Here is a 22049-nt window from a genome sequence, read left to right as displayed (position 1 = left end):
TACTGGAATGTGCGGGGATTCTGGAGTCAGATCTTTCACCCCCTGCAGTGTGGCTTACACAGATCAATTAATCAATCTGAAGCCTTCTATGTCCCTTGATTTTATGATTACTTCCTCTCTACAAATACTTATTTTCCATCAACACCTATTATGTGCCTAACACTGTGATAGTCCCGAGCATCTTGAAGAAAGTGTGAGACATGATTTGTATATTTCAAGGGCGTACAGCACAGTTGAAGAGGGACGACACAAGGCAGTAAATGATCAAGTGATGAAAGGAGTGAAACAGTAAGCACTACACTTTACTGTAGTTTATACTTGCTGTAAGCTGGTGTGAATTTATGAGTAATTTCACCTGTGCTCAGAGTGACCTCTGAGAATTAAAAGGAGTTGCCTGAGTCACAGACCTCAACCAGAAAAATCTCTCTCCAGAAATTTCTGAATCCAATGTGATAATGGAATGCAAGAAGGCTATGGTTTTGGTCATCCTGACTCCTGAGGATCAGAAAGGAAATTTGACAGTGGAGACTGCAGAAGAAGAGACTACATGGCATTGGAAAGCAGCCTACAGAGATGTAGTTGTCATAACAGGGATATTCTACTAGTGCTTCAGGCAGTTCTGCTATGGAGACAACCCAAGACCTGCAGAGTGTTTGAACTAATTCAGAACTTTGTTGATTGAGGCCAGAAGTGTGCACAAAAGAGCAAACCGTATGGGTGCTCATACTGGAGCATTTCCTGAACATTTTTCCAGAGGACCTCCAGCCCTGGGTATAAGATAATCAATCTGGGAAGAGAGGTCATCCCTTCTCTCATCTTATACCATTTTTCCGGGATCATTTTTCTTTAGTAAGGATTTTTTAGTGGAGAACTGTCACAGTCATTTTTTTTCTTTCAATCTGCGGATGTCTTTATTTTGCCTTCCTCCTTGAAAGCTAGTGTCACTAAGTATATTACTTCCATTGTCTCTGACTTCCATTGTTGCGACTGAGACATCAGCTGTATGTCTAATTGACATTTCTTTGTATGTAACCTTTTTTCTTTGACTGCTTTTTAAGATTATTTCTTTTTCCTTGGTGTTCTGAAATTTGACTACTAAGTAACTACTAGTGGATTTACGATTGCCTTCCTTCCTTCCTTTCCTCCTTCCTTTTAGTTCTTTCCCCTTCCCTATCTGTCCTCCTCGGGATTTATTGTGATCCCTGTATGTGAAGATTAGTGTATTTTGGCAATTCTGGAAAATTACCAGAAATTATCTATTCGGTTATTGCTTCTTTTCTATTTGCCCTGTTATTTTCTTCTGATCAGATGTATGTTGAATCTTCTCATTCCATTCTCCATGTCTTTGATTCTCAATTTATTTCTCATCTCAAATCCTCTTATGATGTATTCCAGTATATTAGTTTTCTAGGGCTGCTGTAACAAAGCGCCAAAAACTTGGTGGCTTAAATGACAAAAATTGAACCTGCTACAGTTCTGATGCCTAGAAATCCAAGATGAAAGTGCCAGAAGGGCCATGCTCCCTGTGAAGACACTAAGGAAGGATCTGGTCCAGGCCTGTCTCCTGGTGATTTGGGTAGTTCCTTGACTTCTGGCAGCATAATTACAATTTTCACGTGGCATTCTCATTGTGTCTGTGACAATCTCCAAATTTCCTCTTTTTATAAAAATACCATTCATATTGGATCAGGCGCCCACACTACTCCAGTACAACTTCATCTTAACTTAAGTAATTCCATCTGCAATGACTCTATTTCCAAATAACATCACAGTCTGAGGTACAAGGAACTTCAACATAGAGATTTTTGGGAGACACAATTCAACCTATAACACCTGGCTCAACTGCTTAGATGTGTGACTTTGGGCAGTTCCTTAACATCTCTGTGACTCAGTTCCCTCATCTGTAGAATGAGCATAATAATAGTATCTACCTCATCGGATTTTGTGAAGATTAATTGAATTAGTATGTAAATTATTTAAAACAGGGTCTGGCACCTAGTAAGTACATTTTCATGTTTACTAGTATTATTATTATTATAATAAACACACTTTTCAAAAAATGTAATTTTTACTGTTTAAAGAGTTGCCCAGTTTGTCTCTCTCTTTGTCTTTCTCTTCCTCTCTATTTATTTCCTACACTATTTGGATTTGGGTAAAGAACAGGGTCAATTTTAAATTAAAACACTGGTTTAACAGCCTTTTAAAATAGTCAATGGTGTAAAATTAGGTCTCTAACCCACTGAGGACTACTTGGGGCACTAATTTTTCAGGTGAGTTTTTGTTTAAAGCTTTCATTAAAAATGAAGGCCAAACAGAAAACTTTTTAGGCATTTGCTTCAGTGGGGTGGGATTTTTAGAGATAACCTTCCCCTTGAGGATGTAGCCATTTCTGAGACCCTGTTTTGAACGCATGGCCTCTGAACTCACTTCCTTCCACGTGTAACTTTTGCACTGGCTGCTTTCCCACTCTGCCCTGCCCCAGACTTCTATGGAGGACCCTGGAAGGCTTCAGTCATCATTTACATCCCTAGACATGTTTCATCCTTGGCCTCAGAGGATTTTTCTGCCTTTTTGTCCCAGGCCTACTCATTTACTTAAAAGTGTGTCTTTCATAGTTTACTTTAGCCTTTCTGCCAGCATTTTTCCTGAGAGTATTTAAGGCTCCCTGGCCTGTTGTATGTCTAGGAATTCTATTTTTCTTATCTGTACAATGTGGTTAATGATGTTTCCTAGTGGATTTGAGATCATGCGTCTAAAACATCCAGCAGCCCAGCTGACATAATGTGGGCCCCCAATACGTGGTAACTGTTAGTAATTAATGAATGATGAAGAGGAAGAGAAGAAATCAGAAAATATACATTTTGGCCGACTTTTCAGTCCTTTCAAAATCTCCTAAGTCATTCCTTAACAGAAGGGCAAGTTCAGCTCGTTTTACATTAGTCATGCACGTGTTTTTAAGCAATACCTCCCCAGAATTTCTTCTTGATGAAGATGATGAACCCAGAAAGCATTTCTTTGTCTGCCTTTCTTCTTCACAGCCAGGTAGTCCCCCAGGTACACGGCAGTTTCCTGGGCTGTCCACAGTTCAGATTTTTTGGAATATTTTAACAAAAGAGCAGCTGGAAAAAGATAAGACGAAAACGGATCTTATTTTCAAAAGGATGTTACGATCCATGAATAGAGTTGAAACTAGCTCATCTGAAACCTGTGGCTTCTTTAAACATTCTCTCGAATGTTGGCCTCTTCTATGACCACTATGGTATTAAAAAGTGAGTGATGGGTAATAAAAATGTGATGCTTTACAAATTACAACATAGAATAACCTTTGATTCACAAAATCTCTTATTTGTGAAGGCAAGGGATACAATGAAACCAGAGTGTCTATATAAAAATGGTAGAGAACAAAGGCAATTTTAAACCAGAAACCCCCAGAGGCCACCTTGGGATAGGTCATATAAGCTTGCAACTTCTTATTAAATATTATTATCTGGGGATCCCAAATAACAGAGGCTACGACCTATGCCAGATCACATAAATAGAAATAAACTAAATAATTTTATTTGATAGACTCCTGGCAGCTCCAGGGATCCTAGATTGTCATCGAATTATGTCTTAATTTTATCTCAATTGTTTTAAGTTGGGAAAGTTCCAAAATTACTTGAGAAAACGTAGTTATTGTACACAGAGGCAAACTCGACTGGAAAAGGAAAAGGTAAAAGGAAAAAGTAAGGGCAATCTCCACCTTAAAGAAGGGAAGAACAGTGCTAAGCAAGACAGCGTCTGTTTGAGAGGAAAGATCACCATGAACTCTAAGGAAGGAACGCAACATTTTGGTTAAAGTTAAAATGAAGTAGACAAAGACCTCCTGTGTCTAGGTGGTGATAATGGACAAACAGAGAGGACACGCAGGAGAGGAAATACTTAAAGTCAGACAAACGCACAGACTGGGAAGGGATGCCTGTGGGCTGGGGAAGATGGTGACCAGGGTTGGGTGACACAATCAGAGACGCTGGGAGGAAGATGGAAGGTGAGCTGCTTGCATGCACTCAGGAAGGGCAGTGAATTGAGAGAAGAAAGGAGGAAGGGTACAATGGTTCTGTTTCTGCAACTTTCGGCCTTGCTTCATCCAATGTGTTTTTTCATCCACAAATTGGCCCACAATAACAATAAACAACAATACAGCAATTACCCAACTCTAGGAAATCAGATTTCAAAATGGCGGAATCTCACAGTAATAAGGAAATCCCATTACTAGACAATTTTGCTTTTAAAAACAAGGTTTTTGTTGTTGTTGTTGTTGTCATTGTTGCCCAGGCTGGCCTCAAACTCCTGGGCTCAAGCAATCCTCCTGCCTCAGCCTCCCTAGCAGCTGGGACTACAGGCCCACGGTACCAAGCCCAGCCTCATCTGTATTTTAACCTGACTTCAAGGTGGCAGACAAAACACTGGAATACTCGCAAGCAGAAGTTCTCAACATTGGCTTTAAACAGAATCACTGTAGAACTCCTAAGAAATACCAATGCTTGGATCCACACCCCAGACCCATTAGATGGAAATCTCTGGGGGGAGTCATCAAAAGCTTTAAAAAGCTCCCCAGGGGATGTTTGTGGTGACAAGAGTTGAGAGCTACTATTTAGTGTGCTGTGCTTAGTAATCCAGGTAGTTCGTTTCTTCTGAGATGCACTTTGCTCATTTTTCTCATTCAAGTAATTCTTCTGTATATTGGGAGAGCATTAGGATATGATTCTCTGGGCTGAGACAAGAGTCTCCTGTCTTCCTCCCAGCTTCTCTGCCATTTCTAAGATGTGTTAGATGCACTGACTGCTCCCTGGCCCTGGCTCAGGCTCCCTGCTATGGGCGGTGACCTTGGGCTGTTCCTTAAGCAAGAAGTAGCAGCTGATTGCAAGAGTGGGGGTCTGAATGTTTGTGTCCCCCCTGCTCCAAATTCATATGCTGAAAGCCCAACGCCACAAGGTGATGGTGCTAGGTAGGGGGTGAAAGGTTTGGGAGGTGAGTAGGTCATGGGGGTGGAGCCTTCATGAATGGGATTCATGCCCTTATAAAAGAGACCCCAGAGGGACCCCTTGCCCCTTCTACCATGTAAGGACAGAGAGAAAAGTTGCAGTAAATGTACGAGAAAATGGGCCCTCACCAGACACCAGATCTGCTGGTACCTTGATCTTGGACTTCCAGCCTCCAGAATTTTGAGGAATTTCTGTTGTTCACATGCTACCATGTTGGGTATTTTATGATAGCAGCATGAATGGACTAAGGCAAGGGGTCACCGGACTGGTACCTGGCTGGCCAGAAACCACTCAGGAGGACAGGTGTGAAAATCTCTGCCTACTCGAAGGATGACATTTAACTAGATCAAACTTCATCCCCCTAGAACGTGAACAGGGGAAAAAATAGAGAGCAATCAGCTGGTTGGGAAAGAGAATCCAAGGAGACGATAGATGTGGAGTGGGTAATATGGTGTCCAGACTCTCGAAACCAGCTGGCTGGTCATGAGGACCGATGGAAAAGACAGGTGCTGAGTGGGTAAGATGGCATCAGGAGCTGCTTTAGACCCTCAACAATGGCTGTGCCTGAGTCCTCCATGATCTCATCTCCCTCATGGCCTCATGGATCTTTAGAACAAACGTCTAAGTAGGTGCGGTACCTGGGGGAACCTCTGTTATTTGCAACCATGAAGGTTCCCCACACAGAGTAAGAGAGGCCCCCGGAGTATACATTTCTCTGTGAGCTCACAAAGCACACCAGGGCTTGTGTCTTCCAGGAGCCTTAAGTGGTCTACAGGACAAACTCTTTGGAACACAGATGCTTCTTGGGGCGGTACTGATGGGAAAGGTTATACTTACTGTGCGCTCGGTGGAGTTGGCTGGGCTTAAAAACTCCTGTGTTCTCCAGCCTCTGACACAGCCAGTCGTGACTCACTCCTGCCAAGAGCTTTTCAAAGTCATCAGGCTGTAAGGTGCGAGCCTCAAGGATCTCCTGCCTTGTCTTTCCTGGCAGGGAAACAAAAGAACTCCCACTGGAGTTCAAATAGGACCACGGGCTCTCCCCCTCAGAAGAGCCACTGGAAAATGCAGGTGACTTCAACCACCACGCTGAGGAGGAGCTGGAGTTCTGACTGCAATTTAGCACGTTTCCAGGTTCGTTTCCCTCCTCGGTGGTAGTGCAGTCCTCGTTGAGGACGGGGAAGAGAACGTTACTGCTCACAAAGGAATTGGGGGGCTCAGCACTGTGACCAGGTGGCTGTCTCAGAGCACACAGTCTATGAGAGCCACGTCCTCCCATGGAGTGAACATCTGTGCTGTCAAGCTCTTGGCCCTTCTCGTCCACAGTGGATGCATCGGGGTCAACGCCCTTCTCGTCCACAGTGGATGCATTGGGGTCAATGCCCTTCTCGTCTGCAGTGGACGCATCGGGGTCAATGCCATTCTCGTCCACAGTGGAGGCATCGGGGTCAATGCCCTGCTCTGTAAGGGAACCACCACTCTTTCCTGACTCAGGATTTTGAACACGCCAAGGAGGAGGGAAAGAGCTACATGCCGCCATCATGGAACTGTTGCCCAGACCATTGTCCATGACTATCTGAAAGTCTTCTGTGCCTTCTGCTGTTTCTCCTTCCGGGTCAACCCAGGAGGGGCCACCTTTCCATGTAGGGCCTGTGCTTCTTTCATTGATTTCTTCTTCCTTGTCTTCCTTGTGCCTGTCTTTGGCATCACAGTTGGTTTCCGGAAACTCATCAATTATTTCAAAGGTTTCTTCTTGAACTGGAGGATTTGTGACCATCTCCTGGAGCCCACCAGAATCAGAAGACCAAGAAGCAGAACCACAGGAGGGTCTGGAGTGAGGAGAAGGAGTTCTGGGTCCAACATTTCTGACTTCCTGGATACCTCCTGGAGCTCCTTCTAACAGGCCTGAGCCAGACGCCAAGAATGTGCCTTTTGTATCGTGAGGATGGAAGGTTGTCAAGGGCATGTGTTTGTGCAGTTGGCTTTGAGAAGGCTCTGAATTGTCCTCCTGGAGAGCGAGACCACGAAGCTCTGAACACAACGAATGCACAACTCTACCTTCTTTATCCTTCTCCAGCTCTTCCGACAAGGCGGTGGAACACTGCGTGTCCACAAGGTGTTCTTCTTTGCTAGGTTCTTTCCTTGGGGACCTATCATCAACGTGATAATTCACTTCCTCCCAGCTTGTGGAAGAACTAAACCCCGATAACTTGCTCCACGAACTTGAGCTCTGGCTGTCACTCAGAGACTTGCTCAAGATGGCTCCCTCACCATTGCTGTGGCCTGGTGGCTCCATCTCAGCCTCCACATCTTGGTCCAGGGACACTCGAAATGCATCCGAATGGGCCCAGTTTCTCCTTCCTACCCTTCTGAGTGTCTCCTGACTATTTTTAGCCATTTGGGAGGAAGGGAGTCCCGTACCTTTTTGAGAGCATGGTCTGTCTTGAGTAGTGCTTACAGTATCTATGCTTTTGGTTTCTGTTTTTAGAGCAGTGATACAGACTCCCGTTTTTGTATCTTTCTGCTGACTTTTGCTGTCTCTACAAGTGCTTTCGAATACCTCACACACTGAAGTGTGGTGCTGTGAATAGGTTTCAAGGATAGTTTGGAAATCCACTTGCCCATGCAAGATGGGTTCGTCCAACCTGCACTTGAAACTCTCTGGAACATAAGATCTGTCATCTAAATTCGAGAAGCTTTGAACTTGTAAATGATCCTTCACCTGGGCAATCAGAGACATGATTTCTTGAGACAAAGCTTCTCTCTCCTGACTTCTGGAGGAAGTACTGAACGTGTACAGCTTCTCCATAGCTTCCCTACAGAGCTGACCGGCCACACAGACTGTCCCCGTGTCCCCATGAAGTCTTCTGTGCACTGTGGTGAGACCAAAGGCAGCTTTGACAAAACTGTGAAGCTCCTGTTTTCCGGTAACAAGCTCATCTCTCCTCTTGGTGAGGAGGCCGATTTCAAAGGCCTCTTTGGCTTCAGACAGATATAAATTTTTCATTCCAGGAGGACAGTCATTAGAACTGCTATATGACAACAAGCACGTGCCTCGGATATTCTGGGGAAAATACCAAACACAAAATCAGACATCGAATTGGAAACTGGAAGTGAATCAGGACAAACTTTCCATTCCTGGAGGACAGTCATTTGAAATATTGTAGGAAAGTGGACACATGCCACCGATATTCTAAGGAAAACACACAAGCAAACACTGAGTTAAGGACCTGAGGTCTTTTTGGCGAATCAGAAGGAGGGGCTGGGGTGTAAGTGATTGGTTGGCATGAAGGGAGAAGAAATTATCTTCAATTACCATCCTGCTGTAGCCCTGATACCTTCTGATTAAAGATGGTAGATCTGTGATTGTTGCTATTAGTTTTAGCAGAGTCTATACCTAGGAATGGACACAATAAGCTTCTCTATGCAAGTAAGGTTACCTTATATGAACACATCATTCATTTAATAGTCAGAACAATAGAGTAGTGGTTTCCAAATCCACCCGTGCATTTGAATCAACTGGGCAATATTCCAAAATTAACGATTTCCAGGTACCAGTCCCAGAGATTTGCATTTGGCGGGTCTAGAGCAGTGCACAGAAATGGGCATTTGAAAAGGCTCCTTGGGTCGTTCCGCTGTGCACCAGGCTGGGGAACCATTGCTCTAGAATGGTCAACATTCTGTCCTCGGGCTGGACTAGCTTAGCTCCCACCAGGACGTCGCCATTCTGGCTGAAAAAACTTTTCCACAGGTGGAGTCTCATCACCTTTGCCAACAAGGAGGCAAAGATCCTACTTTAGGGTTAGACCTCCTCCCCCTGGTCACATCAGAGGGCACTCTGGGGAGAGGTACCAGGAAGGGCTGACTCTGTTTACCACAGCTGTGAGCACGAAGAGGGGTGTGTAGGCGCTGAAGGCAGCTGCCAGCTTGCAGGCTTCCGCGGCCGACAGCAACTGGTGGTCAAACTCCTTCAGCAGGCCCTGTGAGCAAACAGGAGGCAAAGTGGGAGGGCGATAGTTAATTATCCAGTAGCCAAAACCAGGCTATGATGTTCCTTTGCTTTTCTCTTTTAAGATTCCAGGGGAACCCTTGCTCCTCATCCCAACCCATTCAGAACAGTGTCAACAAAGAGTAAATAGGTCCCCAAACCCCCAGGTGTTGACTGTCCTTGTCCCCAGCTCATACACCCTCCATCCTCCACCCACACCCAAGGGATGACCTAATTTGAGCAAAGCTTTATCATGCCTGCCTGTGCAGAATAATTCACAGGAGCTTCTTTGGAGGATGGTGGAAGTTCCTTGTTCATAGGATTTCTGCACGTTTTGCAGCCAGATTGATAATTTCTGCATTGCTGCTTGGCAAAGAGTCCTTTGATTTATGGTTTTACAGCAATTAGGATTCCCTAACTCATTCTGGAAATATGTATTGAGTACCTCCACGTGCCAGGTCTCTTCTAGACACAAGGGAGACAGTAGACAGTGAGCCCGGAATGAGCTTACTGTTGAGGGGAGGGATGGATCAGTCAATATACAAAATAAGTAAAATGTATAGTATTTGAGATGATGATAAGTGTTCTGGAGAGAAATTAAGTGGAGAAGGAGTTAGGGAGATCCAGGGCAGCAAGGAAGTTTGCAATTTTAAACAGTGACAACTTCGATGAACAAGGGACACGACCTTCACCTTAGATTCAGCTTACTAGCAGCAAGCTGTACAACGTTCTTTTGCAACACTCATTAGTATGGAACATGGATACTGTTGCCACTTGGGATATTTAACAAAAATGGCAATATGGATAATAATAATAAACACCTCAATTTCAGTGCAGTGTGGAGAGCCGTTGAACATCTTTGCCATTTCTCTGGGCCATCAGAGACCCTGGGCTCTAGTCCTAGACGTCTCTCTTACTGGTTGTGTAAACTGCAGAAATTACTTAGTTTCTCTGCACTACATCTTATTTTTCTCTCGAATGGGAATGATGCATTTTGTTCCTCCTATTTCGTAGAGTTTTATGTGGATACAAACACTTTTTGAGTTGTAAAGTCATATATAACTATTAGTAACCATTATTATCAAGAAAAAGAGCCCGATGCTCTGATTTGAAGAGATGGTGATTAAAGTTTTCAAATCATTGCCACTCTGTCATTGAGATGGCCCAGTTAGGAACTGAATTTTGTGATGATTTGAAAGGAACTAAGTGGAGCTCAAAATCCCGTTGGTGATATTGATTGATTGATTCATTCGCCAGTAACTTTCAAGGACTCCTGTGTGTTTGGCCCTGTGCTAGCTGCTGGGATAATGAAGCCAGAGAGGATACCATGGAAGCCGTCCCCAAGATTGTTCCCATTAATCTAGGAGGGGACACACTGCTCCACGAGGTCCAATCTCCTGAGAAAGAGATTGACTGACCACCAAGAATAACGTTGACAGTGTTCTGGGTGATGTCACTCAGCACCACGTTTTTGACAAATGATAATTACCAAGCTAATCTGTGGATTGTCTTTAAACTTCCCGTAATCTTTCTTGCTCATGGAAACAAAGATGTCTGCCAGTATACCCAGCGACGTGGAAATGCCCTATAAGGAAAACACAAACAAAAACGAGAATCCTAAAATGAGAAGCAGTCCCTGAAACCAGACTGAAATGAATTCTGTTGAAAAAGAGAAAAACTAATATATTTGAAATGTTCCACTTTATGTATAAAGGAAAACAGTGTGGAGATGTTTCTGTCTTGTCCAAATAAATGATTCATCAAGTAAAAAAAAAAAAAAAAAATCACAGGTCGAGAATTCATGGTTGATTATTGCTCTTATCTCATGGTCGAAAGGCATTGATTATCCCTCCGTGTGAGCTGTTTGCCTATTATTATTTTTATTAGTATGACACTGGAGTGACTTTAAAAAAATTGACACACAATAATTGTCCATATTTATGGGGTACAATGTGATGTTTTGATACACATATACATTATGTAATGATCAATACCCTGATTTGGGGGTACTTTTAAACTAGATGTCACGGGGCTTGAAACATCATCACATCGTAGGGTAAATGGACCTAATGTCAACACAGCTATGTCTTAGTGGGGTTTCACTGATCATCAATGCTAACTTGTCCACACTCCTACGGCCTGAGTAATTGGCCCTCACATTCTACCCATGCTGTAAAAGGCTCGTAGCAGCAACACTGCTGACATAACTCAGGAAAATGTAATAACCCGACGCTTCAGATAATGAGAATATTCCCACGGAATTATAGGAAATAAAAACATCAAGTAGGAAAGCAAATGATGCTTCTTGATTTCTTGAATAAAGATGCTACATAAACAATTCATCGACGTCCTTGCCCACTCAACTCAAGAAAAATGATTTTACATAAAAGCAACTTGGCCATCCTGACTTTGCTCCGAAATCAGGTATAAGCTAAAAATTAATATATAACAAAATAAATAGATGAATGGACCAATAGACAGAAATATACACATGGATAATTACACACGATTACAGAAACACTATAAATATGCCAAGGATGAAGCAAGACACAGAAGGAAGTTACTAAACGTCCCTGGTCCTATGCTCACGTAGAATAAATAAAAGTAGGGTAGATGAAATAGATAAATGATAAACTCGTTGTGTCACAGAGACATAATCGTCCAAAGACAAATATAGGAAAGGAGAAAAAGAAGCACTAGACAAACAACCTTTTTATCTGGCTGGGGAAGTGTCAAATATCCCACGATGGAAGCCCATATTAACTCTGCCGCTTCATACCACATCCCTGGAAAAAAAGGGGGAGAGAGATACAGAGGAGAACAGCTAATATCTGCACTGTTGTGTTAGAAAATACATTTGAAAACTAATATAGAAACAAGATTCATTGGATTCTGTTAGAAAAACTCAGGGCTAGGTTAGATTGACTGCCAGCAATCTGTTTTCCCAATTGTGTTAATACAGACAGCTTTTATGTTTCACTGGAAAACTGTAAGAATTATTATATTTTTATGTGTAATATATATTAATGTATGTTATACATAAATAGCTATTTCCATTATTTATAAGAATAATACTTGCCACCTTCTGTTAAAAATTTTTCAAACCCTTTAGTTTGCACTTTAAAGTAGTAGGAAGGTTCTATGAACTTGAAAAATTCACGACTACCCCAAGGAACGAATGAGGAATGTGTCGTGGTAGGTTTAGAGTAAGATGTCACTGTGTCACATGGAGTCCTGCTGAACTGGCTCAGATGCTAGAAATAATATCTAGAACCCTACGGTTCATAGCTACAGTATACAACTGTGAATTTCTCCAACAAAACTCAACAGAAAAAATATACTGTTTTATGAATGTTCATAACACTGCTAGAATCTTAAATGTCATTCTCTTTTTTTTTTTTTTTTTTTTTTGAGACAGAGTCTCACTCTGTTGCCCGGGCTAGAGTGCCGTGGCGTCAGCCTCGCTCACAGCAACCTCCAACTCCTGGGCTCAAGCGATCCTCCTGCCTCAGCCTCCCGAGTAGCTGGGACGACGGGCATGCGCCACCATGCCCAGCTAATTTATATATATATATATATACATTTTTAGCTGCCCAAATCATTTCTTTCTATTTTTAGTAGAGACGGGGGTCTTGCTCTTGCTCAGGCTGGTCTCGAACTCCTGACCTTGAGCGATCCTCCCACCTCGGCCTCCCAGAGTGCTAGGATTACGGGCATGAGTCACCGCACCCAGGCTTCATTCTCTTTTTGATGAAGGCACCAAGGCAATTGGGGATTAACAATTTTAGCCAGATACCATCAGAACATCCCATAGTAAAATCCTGTAGCCAGACTTTGTCAATGAGCCCTGAGAGGAACAAGTGGTAGATGACAGTACCTAGCTTTTGCAGAATCTGTCCTCTGATCTGTATGCAGACTGACTGCACCAGGACCTTGTCACTTTCGTTTCTGTAAAGCCAGCTACCTAAAATAAAAGACAGGAACAATGGCCTCAAAGTATGAAAGAAGTAGCTGGTTACAGTAAAACTATATAAAAGCGTCCATGAACACACGTGATATGGATTTGTCAGACAATCTCATCTCTTGATTTCGAATAAGGTACAAGTCCAAGTTCAGCTCTGCAGGAACTGACTCCCGTCTGGTCTCCAACTCTCCCCGTTACCAGCTGTGCTCAGTCCTCGCTGGCACCATTGTGTTCCTTACAACAGGAGTGGTCTCTTGCTTCAAGAAACCTGCACACACTACTCCCCCTGCCTGGGTCTCAGCTTCAACGCTATTCCCTCAAAGGCCTCCCCAGATTACTTTATTTTATTATTTATTTATTTATTTATTTTAGACAGAGCCCTGCTCTGTCATCCGGGCTAGAGTGCCGTGGTGTCAGCCTCGCTCACAGCAACCTCAAATTTCTGGGCTCAAGCGATCCTCCTGCCTCAGCCTCCCGAGTAGCTGGGGCTACAGGCATGCGCCACCATGCCCGGCTAATTTTTTTCTATATATTTTTAGTTGTCCAGATAATTTCTTTCTATTTTTAGTAGAGACGGGGTCTCGCTCTTGCTCAGGCTGGTCTCGAACTCCTCAGCTCAAACGATCCACCCGCCTCGGCCTCCCAGATATGACATATAAACATATAAACTTTATTTCTCGACATAAGCTCTATCAAGTTCAAGACACTTTTGTAAGTGCTACACCAGCCATTCATTCCATCCCTAAATGACTGAGGGTCCTGGGAAGTTAGCCATGTCAATGCAGCCCTTTTTACATTATTAACTAAAAAAAATGGGTGCCCTTTAAACACTTTTTTCAGATTAGGAAACAAAAAGAAGCCACAAGGAGCCAAATCAGGACTATACAGCGGACCCGTCCGCGTCTGCTGCGACTGACTGGACACGTCCACTTCTTGGTGGTCGCTGCTTCCGCTGCGTTTTGTCCTCACGATCATCCTGGTAAAGCCATATTTCATTTCCTGCTACAATTCTTCAAGGAAATGCCTCAAAATCTTGATCCGACTTGTTTAAAACTTCCATGGAAAGCTCTCCCCGTGTCTGTAGCTGATCTGGGTTCGGTGGTTTGGGCACCCAGAGTGGAAAGTTTGCTCAAGTTTAATTTTTCAGTGAGAATTGTTTAAGCTGAACCGACTGAGATGTCCATGGTGTTGGCTATTTTATGTGCAGTTAATCATTGGTCCTCTTCAATTAGGAAATGAGTGGGATTTCTTCCTCGTAAGCTGACATGGACAGTTGATGTGGACTCTTCATCTTCAACATTGTCTCATCCCTTTCCAATCACAGTATTTCTAAGGGCTGCTACTGAGCCCTCTCTGAGGTTCACAGTTACCCAGCTTGACAGCTATTGTCCATTAGAGACTACACTCTTTAACAAGGCAGGCAAATATTAGACACCTTGCTTTTGTTTTATTTTCTAAATTAGAGAAAACAGAGACACAGAGAAGTAAGCTGCTTGGTTAAAGTCACCCCATTCATCAGTGGCGGAGCCATGGAACATTCAATGCAGAGTAAGTATGAAGTCACTAAGCTGTCACTAAATTAGAACTCTGGTAGGGAATGAGGGTAAAGCTCATTGTGAGATATGAAACGACCTACCTGTTGCTCCGTTGTTGCTTATTAGACTGCTCAGAATATACTCTGCTTTCAAGAGTTTTCCTGAAGAGACCAAAGGTCACATATTAGTTCTGAACGAGTACTTTATTACAAGTTGTTTATGCTCTAAGGTGGATATACTGTAACAGTGGCCATAACCACTCTTGAACACATTCTATTTTAAAACTTAAAATCAGCCGGGTGTGGTGGCTCACGCCTGTAATCCCAGCACTCTGGGAGGCCGAAGTGGGAGGATTGCTCGAGGTCAGGAGTTTGAGACCAGCCTGAGTAAGAGCGAGACCCCGTCTCTACTAAAAATAGAAAGAAATGATTTGGACAGCTAACAATCTATATAGAAAAAATTAGCCAGGCATGGTGGCGCATGCCTGTAGTCCCAGCTACTCGGGAGGCTGAGGCAGGAGGATCGCTTAAGCCCAGGAGTTTGAGGTTGCTGTGAGCTAGGCTGACGCCACGGCATTCTAGCCTGGGCAACAGAGAGAGACTCAAAAAAACAAAAACAAAAACAAAAATACCTTAAAATCAATAACTACATCATATATAAAACTGAAAAAGAAAGATGAAGTTTTCCGGAGTTGGTAAGGTGGGGAGTTGGATAGTATCTGAAACGGGAATTCAACTCATACGTGTGTATGTGTGTGTGTAGATATGAGTAATTCATTCGCACAGAGCAGGGCTTGAGTAGTGGAGCCAAACTTCTGCAAAAGGCTGTGTCTCCTCTCTGTGAAAGCTACCCTTCAAGATGAGGAATACAGTTGCCCGTGAACAGGACTATTTCTAGAATTATCAGGAAGGACTTTGGAGGTAGGGAGGGAGGAGATTCTTGCTCAACATTTTACTCGTTTTGGTTTCCAAACCAAATCTAGGGACAGCCGTTGTCCATAACTGGGAAATGCAATCATTTATCCTTGACCCAACCATGCCTTGTTCCACGTGTCTCTAAGCCCTGTATGATCCGGATCCTGTGACTTCTTTGACCTTGAAATGTATCATTGATTTAATACAATGCTGGTCAATTTGCTATTTTAAGATTTTGGCATCTTATAATTTGTATAAGTGATATTGCCATTAATTTCCTTTTCTTTTAATCTTACTTAAATTAACCTGTGTAGTTACCAAATTCTTTATTCATCACTGTTTTTTGCAGCCTCCAGCCCATCTTTCTAGGTTCAATTCCCTCCGTAGAGAAATATATTCTCGTGTGTGTGTGTGTGTGTGTGTGTGTGTTTGTGTGTGTGTGATGGAGAGACAGATGTCTTGAGAATAATTAACATTTTTAGTCTTTGTGTAAAAATGTCCATTTTGTTCTCACTTTTGCATGATAATTTTGCTAGGTATAAAATTCTAGGTTGAAAGCTACTTTCACTCAATTATTTTGAAGATTCTAGTGCTTTCTGGACTCTGTTTTTATTTATAAGATACTTTTTGTCAGTCTAACTACACTTCCTATGTTAATCTGTCTTTTCTCTCTGGTTCCTTTAAGATTTTCTTATTGTTTGATTTTCTATGGTTTCGCCACACTAGGTATGGTCTAGGTACGGATTTTCTTAAAAAAAATTTTTTTGCTCAAGGTTTAATATATTTTTTCAATGCAAAGACATATTTTTCTCCAATTCTGCATCTAGGCAGTCATCCCGGAAGTCCTATTATAGTTCCATGCTTTTTCCATTCTATTTGAATTTTTAAAATTTCCCTTTTATATTTTCATCTGCTGACAACTCTCTGTGCTTCATTCTCAATATTTTCTTTAAATACCATTTCCAATTTCATAATTTTCTCCACCTCTGTTAGACCTATTGCTGAAATACTTTTCAGGCAGGTCATTTGGGGGGTTAGAACACTTGAGAAACTGGCCCTAGGAAACTTATCTTAATTTTAAGGTTGTTAGCAGTCACCTGGCCCAGGTGGACAGCCAGGCACCTGGTTAGAACCTTTAGATCCTCCATTGCTAGTCAAGCAAGGTTCATCTTTGAGCTGGTTGGAAATGCAGAATCTCAGGCCCTATCACAGAAATACTGAATTGGAATCTGCATTGTAATAAGATCTCCAGGGACTCAGAAGCACGTGGAAATTTGGGAAGCACTGTTCCGGAACACTCCTATTTGTGTCTTTTTGTTACTGGAGAAAAACACTATGCCATGTTGGTTAGAGACATGAGAGAAATAACCAAACAAAAAACGAAAAAAGGAAACTTAAAAGATTGGTGTGGTTGTGCAAAAGCAAACCTATCAACATACCTGCTTACCATCTGACCTCAGTTTCCCTGCCACACCTCAGCAATTCTGTATTTCACAAAATATGCTACACTCACTCTGTTCCAAGTTTTTCTTGATGAGAACCAATGGTAGAAGCCTGCCTTGCATGCTCCGGCCTTCACCACTCTGTTCCCCCCAGAGAATGCTGTCCCTACACTCCACTGCCATCTGACACCAGCAGAAGGAACACTGGTTGTGAGGTTTCCCTCCTGTCCCAAACATTGTAAATACTATCAGCCACATTTGAAAGAAGAAATTTTTCCTGTGTTCATCTCTGTCCCTGCAGTTACTCCAGAAAAGTAAATAATAAGACATGGGCACAATTTATGCACAGTTGCAAGAATTTCAAAGTGAATGAACTTGGGCTTTTGAAAAGTTACCCTCCACCAGCTGATGTCTCCCATGTCCTTCTTGTCTCTGTCCCTCTCTGCATTCCGCAATTGTCCCGTTTCCTATACTTAGTACAGTTCCTTTTCAAATGAAATGAAGTAAAGAGATTTTAACCTCTTAAAAATCAGAGTTATTGGCTGGGCGCGGTGGCTCACGCCTGTCATCCTAGCACTCTGGGAGGCCGAGGTGGGAGGATCACTCAAGGTCAGGAGTTTGAGACCAGCCTGAGCAAGAGCGAGACCCTGTCTCTACTAAAAAAAATAGAAAGATATTAGCTGGAAAACTAAAAATATATAGACAAAATTAGCCGGGCATGGTGGCGCATGCTTGTAGTCCCAGCTACTTGGGACGCTGAGGAAGGAGGATCGCTTGAGGTCAGAAGTTCGAGACCAGCCTCAGCAAGAGCAAGACCCCGTCTCTACTAAAAGCAGAAAGAAATTATATGGACATATAAAAATATATAGAGAAAAAAATTAGCCGGGCATGGTGGCGCATGCCTGTAGTCCCAGCTACTTGGGAGGCTGAGGCAGGAGGATCGGTTGAGCCCAGGAGTCTGAGGTTGCTGTGGGCGAGGCTGATGCCACGGCACTCTAGCCCAGGCAACAGAGTGGGACTCTGTCTCAAAAAAAATAAAAAATAAAAATAAAAATAAATAAAAAATAAAATCAAGAGTTATTAAAATAATAGCAATAGGTAAAACCAATCAAAAAATGAGCCAGTCCTGTGTCTGGAAGGGGGCAGCTTGCTTTCTCTTTCCACCCTTTTGGTCTTTGACTTCTTGGAAATGCGAAGAGCGGGCTGCAGGCTCCTCAATCTCATGCTTATTGGCAATTTACAGAATTCGAGAATTCTATGCAAGGGGACTTGGCCGCAGCGCGTCGCAGGGCCCCTGTCCCCTCTGACCCCCTGGGCATCCCGCCTTAAGTCCGCATGTCAGCCTCACTTTCATTGCATTCAGAGCCAGGGGAGGACGAAAGAAAGATGCTTACAGACCTAATCAGGTACTGTCCCGGTGCTCTGAATGATGGAGAAAAAAAAAAAAAACCCTCAAATTACTTGAGTGGGTTTGTCAGCCCTATTGTGGGCTCAGTCAAGTGGCCCTGCAGAAAGGAGACAGGGGACCTCAGGGAAACTAGTCGAGTTCTAATCCGCTTTTTAAAGGCCCCTGGGCAGAGGGATGGGGATGCAGATGCCCCTGTTTGAAAGCGGCAGGACGGATTTGTTAGGAGACAAAAGGTCCAATTAGTATTTTCCACACCCTTTCACAATTTTCTCCGCCGCTTTTGGCTCCGAACCCCTTTATGCCCGGGCTTTTGTGCGGGCAGCGGCGGGGACAGGGCGGGTGGGGGAGGTGGCAGCGGGGATGTGGCACGGGGGGCGCGGGGAGGTGGCACCCGGGTGCGGGGAGGTGGCAGTGGGGGCGCGGGGAGGTGGCACGGCGGGGGGTCGGGGAGGTGGCACTGGGGGCGCGGGGAGGTGGCACCGGGGCGCGGGGAGATGGCACGGGGGGGGGTCGGGGAGGTGGCACCGGGGCGCGGGGAGGTGGCACGGGGGGGCGCAGGGAGGTGGCACCCGGGTGCGGGGAGATGGCACGGGGGGGGGGTCGGGGAGGTGGCACGGGGGGGCGCGGGGGAGGTGGCAGCGGGGCGCGGGGGAGGAGGCAGCGGGACGCGGGGAGGTGGCACGGGGGGGCGCGGGGGAGGTGGCAGCGGGGCGCGGGGAGGTGGCAGCGGGGCACGGGGGAGGAGGCAGCGGGACGCGGGGAGGTGGCACGGGGGGGCGCGGGGGAGGTGGCAGCGGGGCACGGGGGAGGTGGCAGCGGGGCACGGGGGAGGAGGCAGCGGGGCACGGGGGAGGTGGCAGCGGGGCACGGGGGAGGAGGCAGCGGGGCACGGGGGAGGTGGCAGCGGGGCACGGGGGAGGAGGCAGCGGGGCACGGGGGAGGTGGCACGGGGGGGCGCGGGGGAGGTGGCAGCGGGGCGCGGGGGAGGTGGCAGCGGGGCACGGGGGAGGCGGCAGCGGGACACGGGGAGGGTGGCAAGGGGGGGGGCGCGGGGGAGGTGGCAGCGGGGGCACGGGGAGGTGGCACGGGGAGGTGGCACTGGGGTGCAGGGAGGTGGCACCGGGGCACAGTGCCTGCGGGGGTCGCGCATCTCGGGGCGGGGGGGACCCGGCGACCCGGCCTACCTGAGTTGGCGGCGACGCGGGCCTGGCGAATGACCACCTGCGGGGCGATGGGCGTCGCGGGCCGCAGCTTGTGCAGCCCCTTGGCGACCTGCAGCAGCGCCGCGGAGACGTCCAGCCCGTAGAGACACCGGTCCAGCAGGAACACGACGGCGGCCGCGGCCACGCAGTCCCGGGCGCGGATCGACGCCCGCAGTGTCGCCTGCAGCGCGCGCGCGGCCACCGAGGGGACCCGCGGGGGGCGGGGGGGGGGGAGACAAGGCAGGTTCAGGGACCCCTGAGCCTCGTAGGAACTTTCCTTACAGCGACAACAGGGAAACCCGCAAATGTGGGGGAGAAACACAGTTTATTGGGCGATTGACCCCAAAGAAAGAAAAGTCGGATTCAGCTGCCCATCCGTTTCTAAGATGACACAAGGCACAAATGCCTGTTTCCTGTTGTCAAAGATTCAAACAAAAATATCTAGGTGGAAATCAAAAATGCCCCGCAGTTGCCCTTATGCTGTTTCTTTCCCTCCCCGATCGCCCCCCACCAGCCAGCAGTCTTAGTCTCCCTCTCTGATCATGGTTTGGGAGAGAATGTTCCAGAACGTCTGCCCTTTTATCTGTACCTGGGCATGAGCCGATTCCTTGTCTGGCTTTGCGCTTTGCTCCCTTTCTTTCTCTCTCTTTCCCCCTGCCTCCCTCTCTGTCTTTCTTCTAGAAATGAGATCACACTAGCTGTATGGTTGGGGTGCCTTGTACCCTGTCATCTTTCCATCTGGGAGGACACATCAGCTCATGACACTCTGCTTCGTTTGTTGCCTACATTTTTTTTTTTTTTTTTTGAGACAGAGTCTCGCTCTGTTGCCCGGGCTAGAGTGAGTGCCGTGGCGTCAGCCTCGCTCACAGCAACCTCCAACTCCTGGGCTCAAGCGATCCTCCTGCCTCAGCCTCCCGAGAAGCTGGGACTACAGGCATGTGCCACCATGCCCGGCTAATTTTTTCTATATATATTTTTAGCTGTCCATATAATTTCTTTCTGTTTTTAGTAGAGACGGGGTCTCACTCTTGCTCAGGCTGGTCTCGAACTCCTGACCTCAAGCGATCCTCCCGCCTCAGCCTCCCAGAGTGCTGGGATGACAGGCGTGAGCCACCGCGCCCGGCCTGTTGCCTACATTTTAATTAAGAAGAAATACAGAATTTTAGGTAACATTTTAACTTTGACTTCTATCATCAATAAAATAAGGAAAAGAAGAAAACAGGCATTCATGAAGATGTAACCTAAAGCGTGAGAGGCGGAGATAAAAGAGGCACATTTTTAGGGAAAAACATCATCTTTGGCTGTGTTGGGGGTTATCCTAAAGACCTTTGATTCAGTGGTTATGCAGCTAGTGGCATAACGGACTTTGTCACCCAATGCTATTATCTTCATATGCGAAACTCAATCAAGCTGAGTGTTTTCTGGGCATGTGTGTCCCCGTAGGAAGCATTGTAAGCATTGAACGTTTTCCTATTGCAATGTTGCTTCACCAAACGCTGCTTTCTTCACGTCATCTTACGTGCTAACACTTACTGGGAAATGCCAGGTGACAGTCACACTGCTAAGTGCTTCATGTGCACTAATTCTCTCAATCCTCACGGCAATGCTGAGAGGCAGGTTCTGTTATTATTCCGATTGTGCAGATGGGAAACCTGAGATGCAGAGGTTAAGGGGCATGCCAAGGTCATATGACCTGTGACTGAGAGGACGGGTTTGAACACAAGAGGTACAGGTCCGGGTCCCCCATGCTCATGTCCCTTGTGCACGCTCTGTACCAGGGAAGCTAGAGGAGTTGGGTATCAATTATCTGATACTCATAGTTGTGTTAATAAATACCATATATGCAATCGATATTGTTGCAGGCGCAGGTCTTAGCATGGTTTCATTTAACAAACCGAAAGGGAGAACAAATACGTTCACCTAGGGAGAGAGGAATCTCTACTTTTCAAAATATGCCTGCAACAGCTCTTTTAGACACTTGCCTACTTTTTGAGCAAAATCACCATAAAATTTTACGTCTGGCCCATTCCAGGATCCTATCTATGGTATTTATTCATATGGTTTGCTTATATTTTTCCTTTTTTTTTGGTTTAATGATCTCCAGCACTGTATACAGAATATTTCTATTTATAAGCATTTATCAATCAGGTAATGCCCACCAATAACCGGCACGATAACCTTTCTCTTTTCAAACTGATGCTTTCTCAGCTCGTTAGGACTTGTAAGCTATCAATGTGTTTATTAAGTTATGAAAACAATTCACAGTATTTATCTTTTGTTTTAAGCCAAGCATTGCTCTTATGGTGACAGAGATGCCAATTGTTAGGGGGGAAATGTCTGTTCTCTTCTCCTGATGTTTCCTTCCGTGTGAAGGGAGCTCAGTGACCGTCCTGCCCTCAGCCTCTCTCTGTCCCTTTGCCCGCCTTGCTCCATGGGAGGCAGAGAGGCTGATCAGCAAATTGCAGAAGAATCAACTGGGCATGTACAGCTTCGCACCCCCCTTCTTTCTCTTGGAAACAAGCTGTCTACAGGAAACAGGGATCCTTCCTGCTTCTCTGTCTCATAAGTCTTATCT

General features: G+C 45.2%; 1 protein-coding gene across 1 annotated transcript in view; it reads right to left on the bottom strand.

Annotated features, from left to right (window-relative positions):
- ALPK1 (alpha kinase 1) overlaps positions 1-22049 on the bottom strand; it is a 92739-nt gene that overhangs the window by 5799 nt on the left and 64891 nt on the right. Inside the window, exons 5-12 of the mRNA XM_045537492.1 lie at positions 19457-19655; positions 14610-14669; positions 12887-12973; positions 11719-11795; positions 10499-10594; positions 8897-9001; positions 5862-8085; positions 2966-3119 (exon numbers count right to left, since the gene is read on the bottom strand). Of these exons, the coding sequence (XP_045393448.1) occupies positions 2966-3119; positions 5862-8085; positions 8897-9001; positions 10499-10594; positions 11719-11795; positions 12887-12973; positions 14610-14669; positions 19457-19655 (3002 nt within the window). The remainder of the gene's footprint in view (positions 1-2965; positions 3120-5861; positions 8086-8896; positions 9002-10498; positions 10595-11718; positions 11796-12886; positions 12974-14609; positions 14670-19456; positions 19656-22049) is intronic.

Source organism: Lemur catta, chromosome 26, assembly GCF_020740605.2.
Source record: "Lemur catta isolate mLemCat1 chromosome 26, mLemCat1.pri, whole genome shotgun sequence".
NCBI classification, from domain to species: domain Eukaryota; kingdom Metazoa; phylum Chordata; class Mammalia; order Primates; family Lemuridae; genus Lemur; species Lemur catta.
This window is presented reverse-complemented; position numbering and strand designations above follow the sequence as displayed.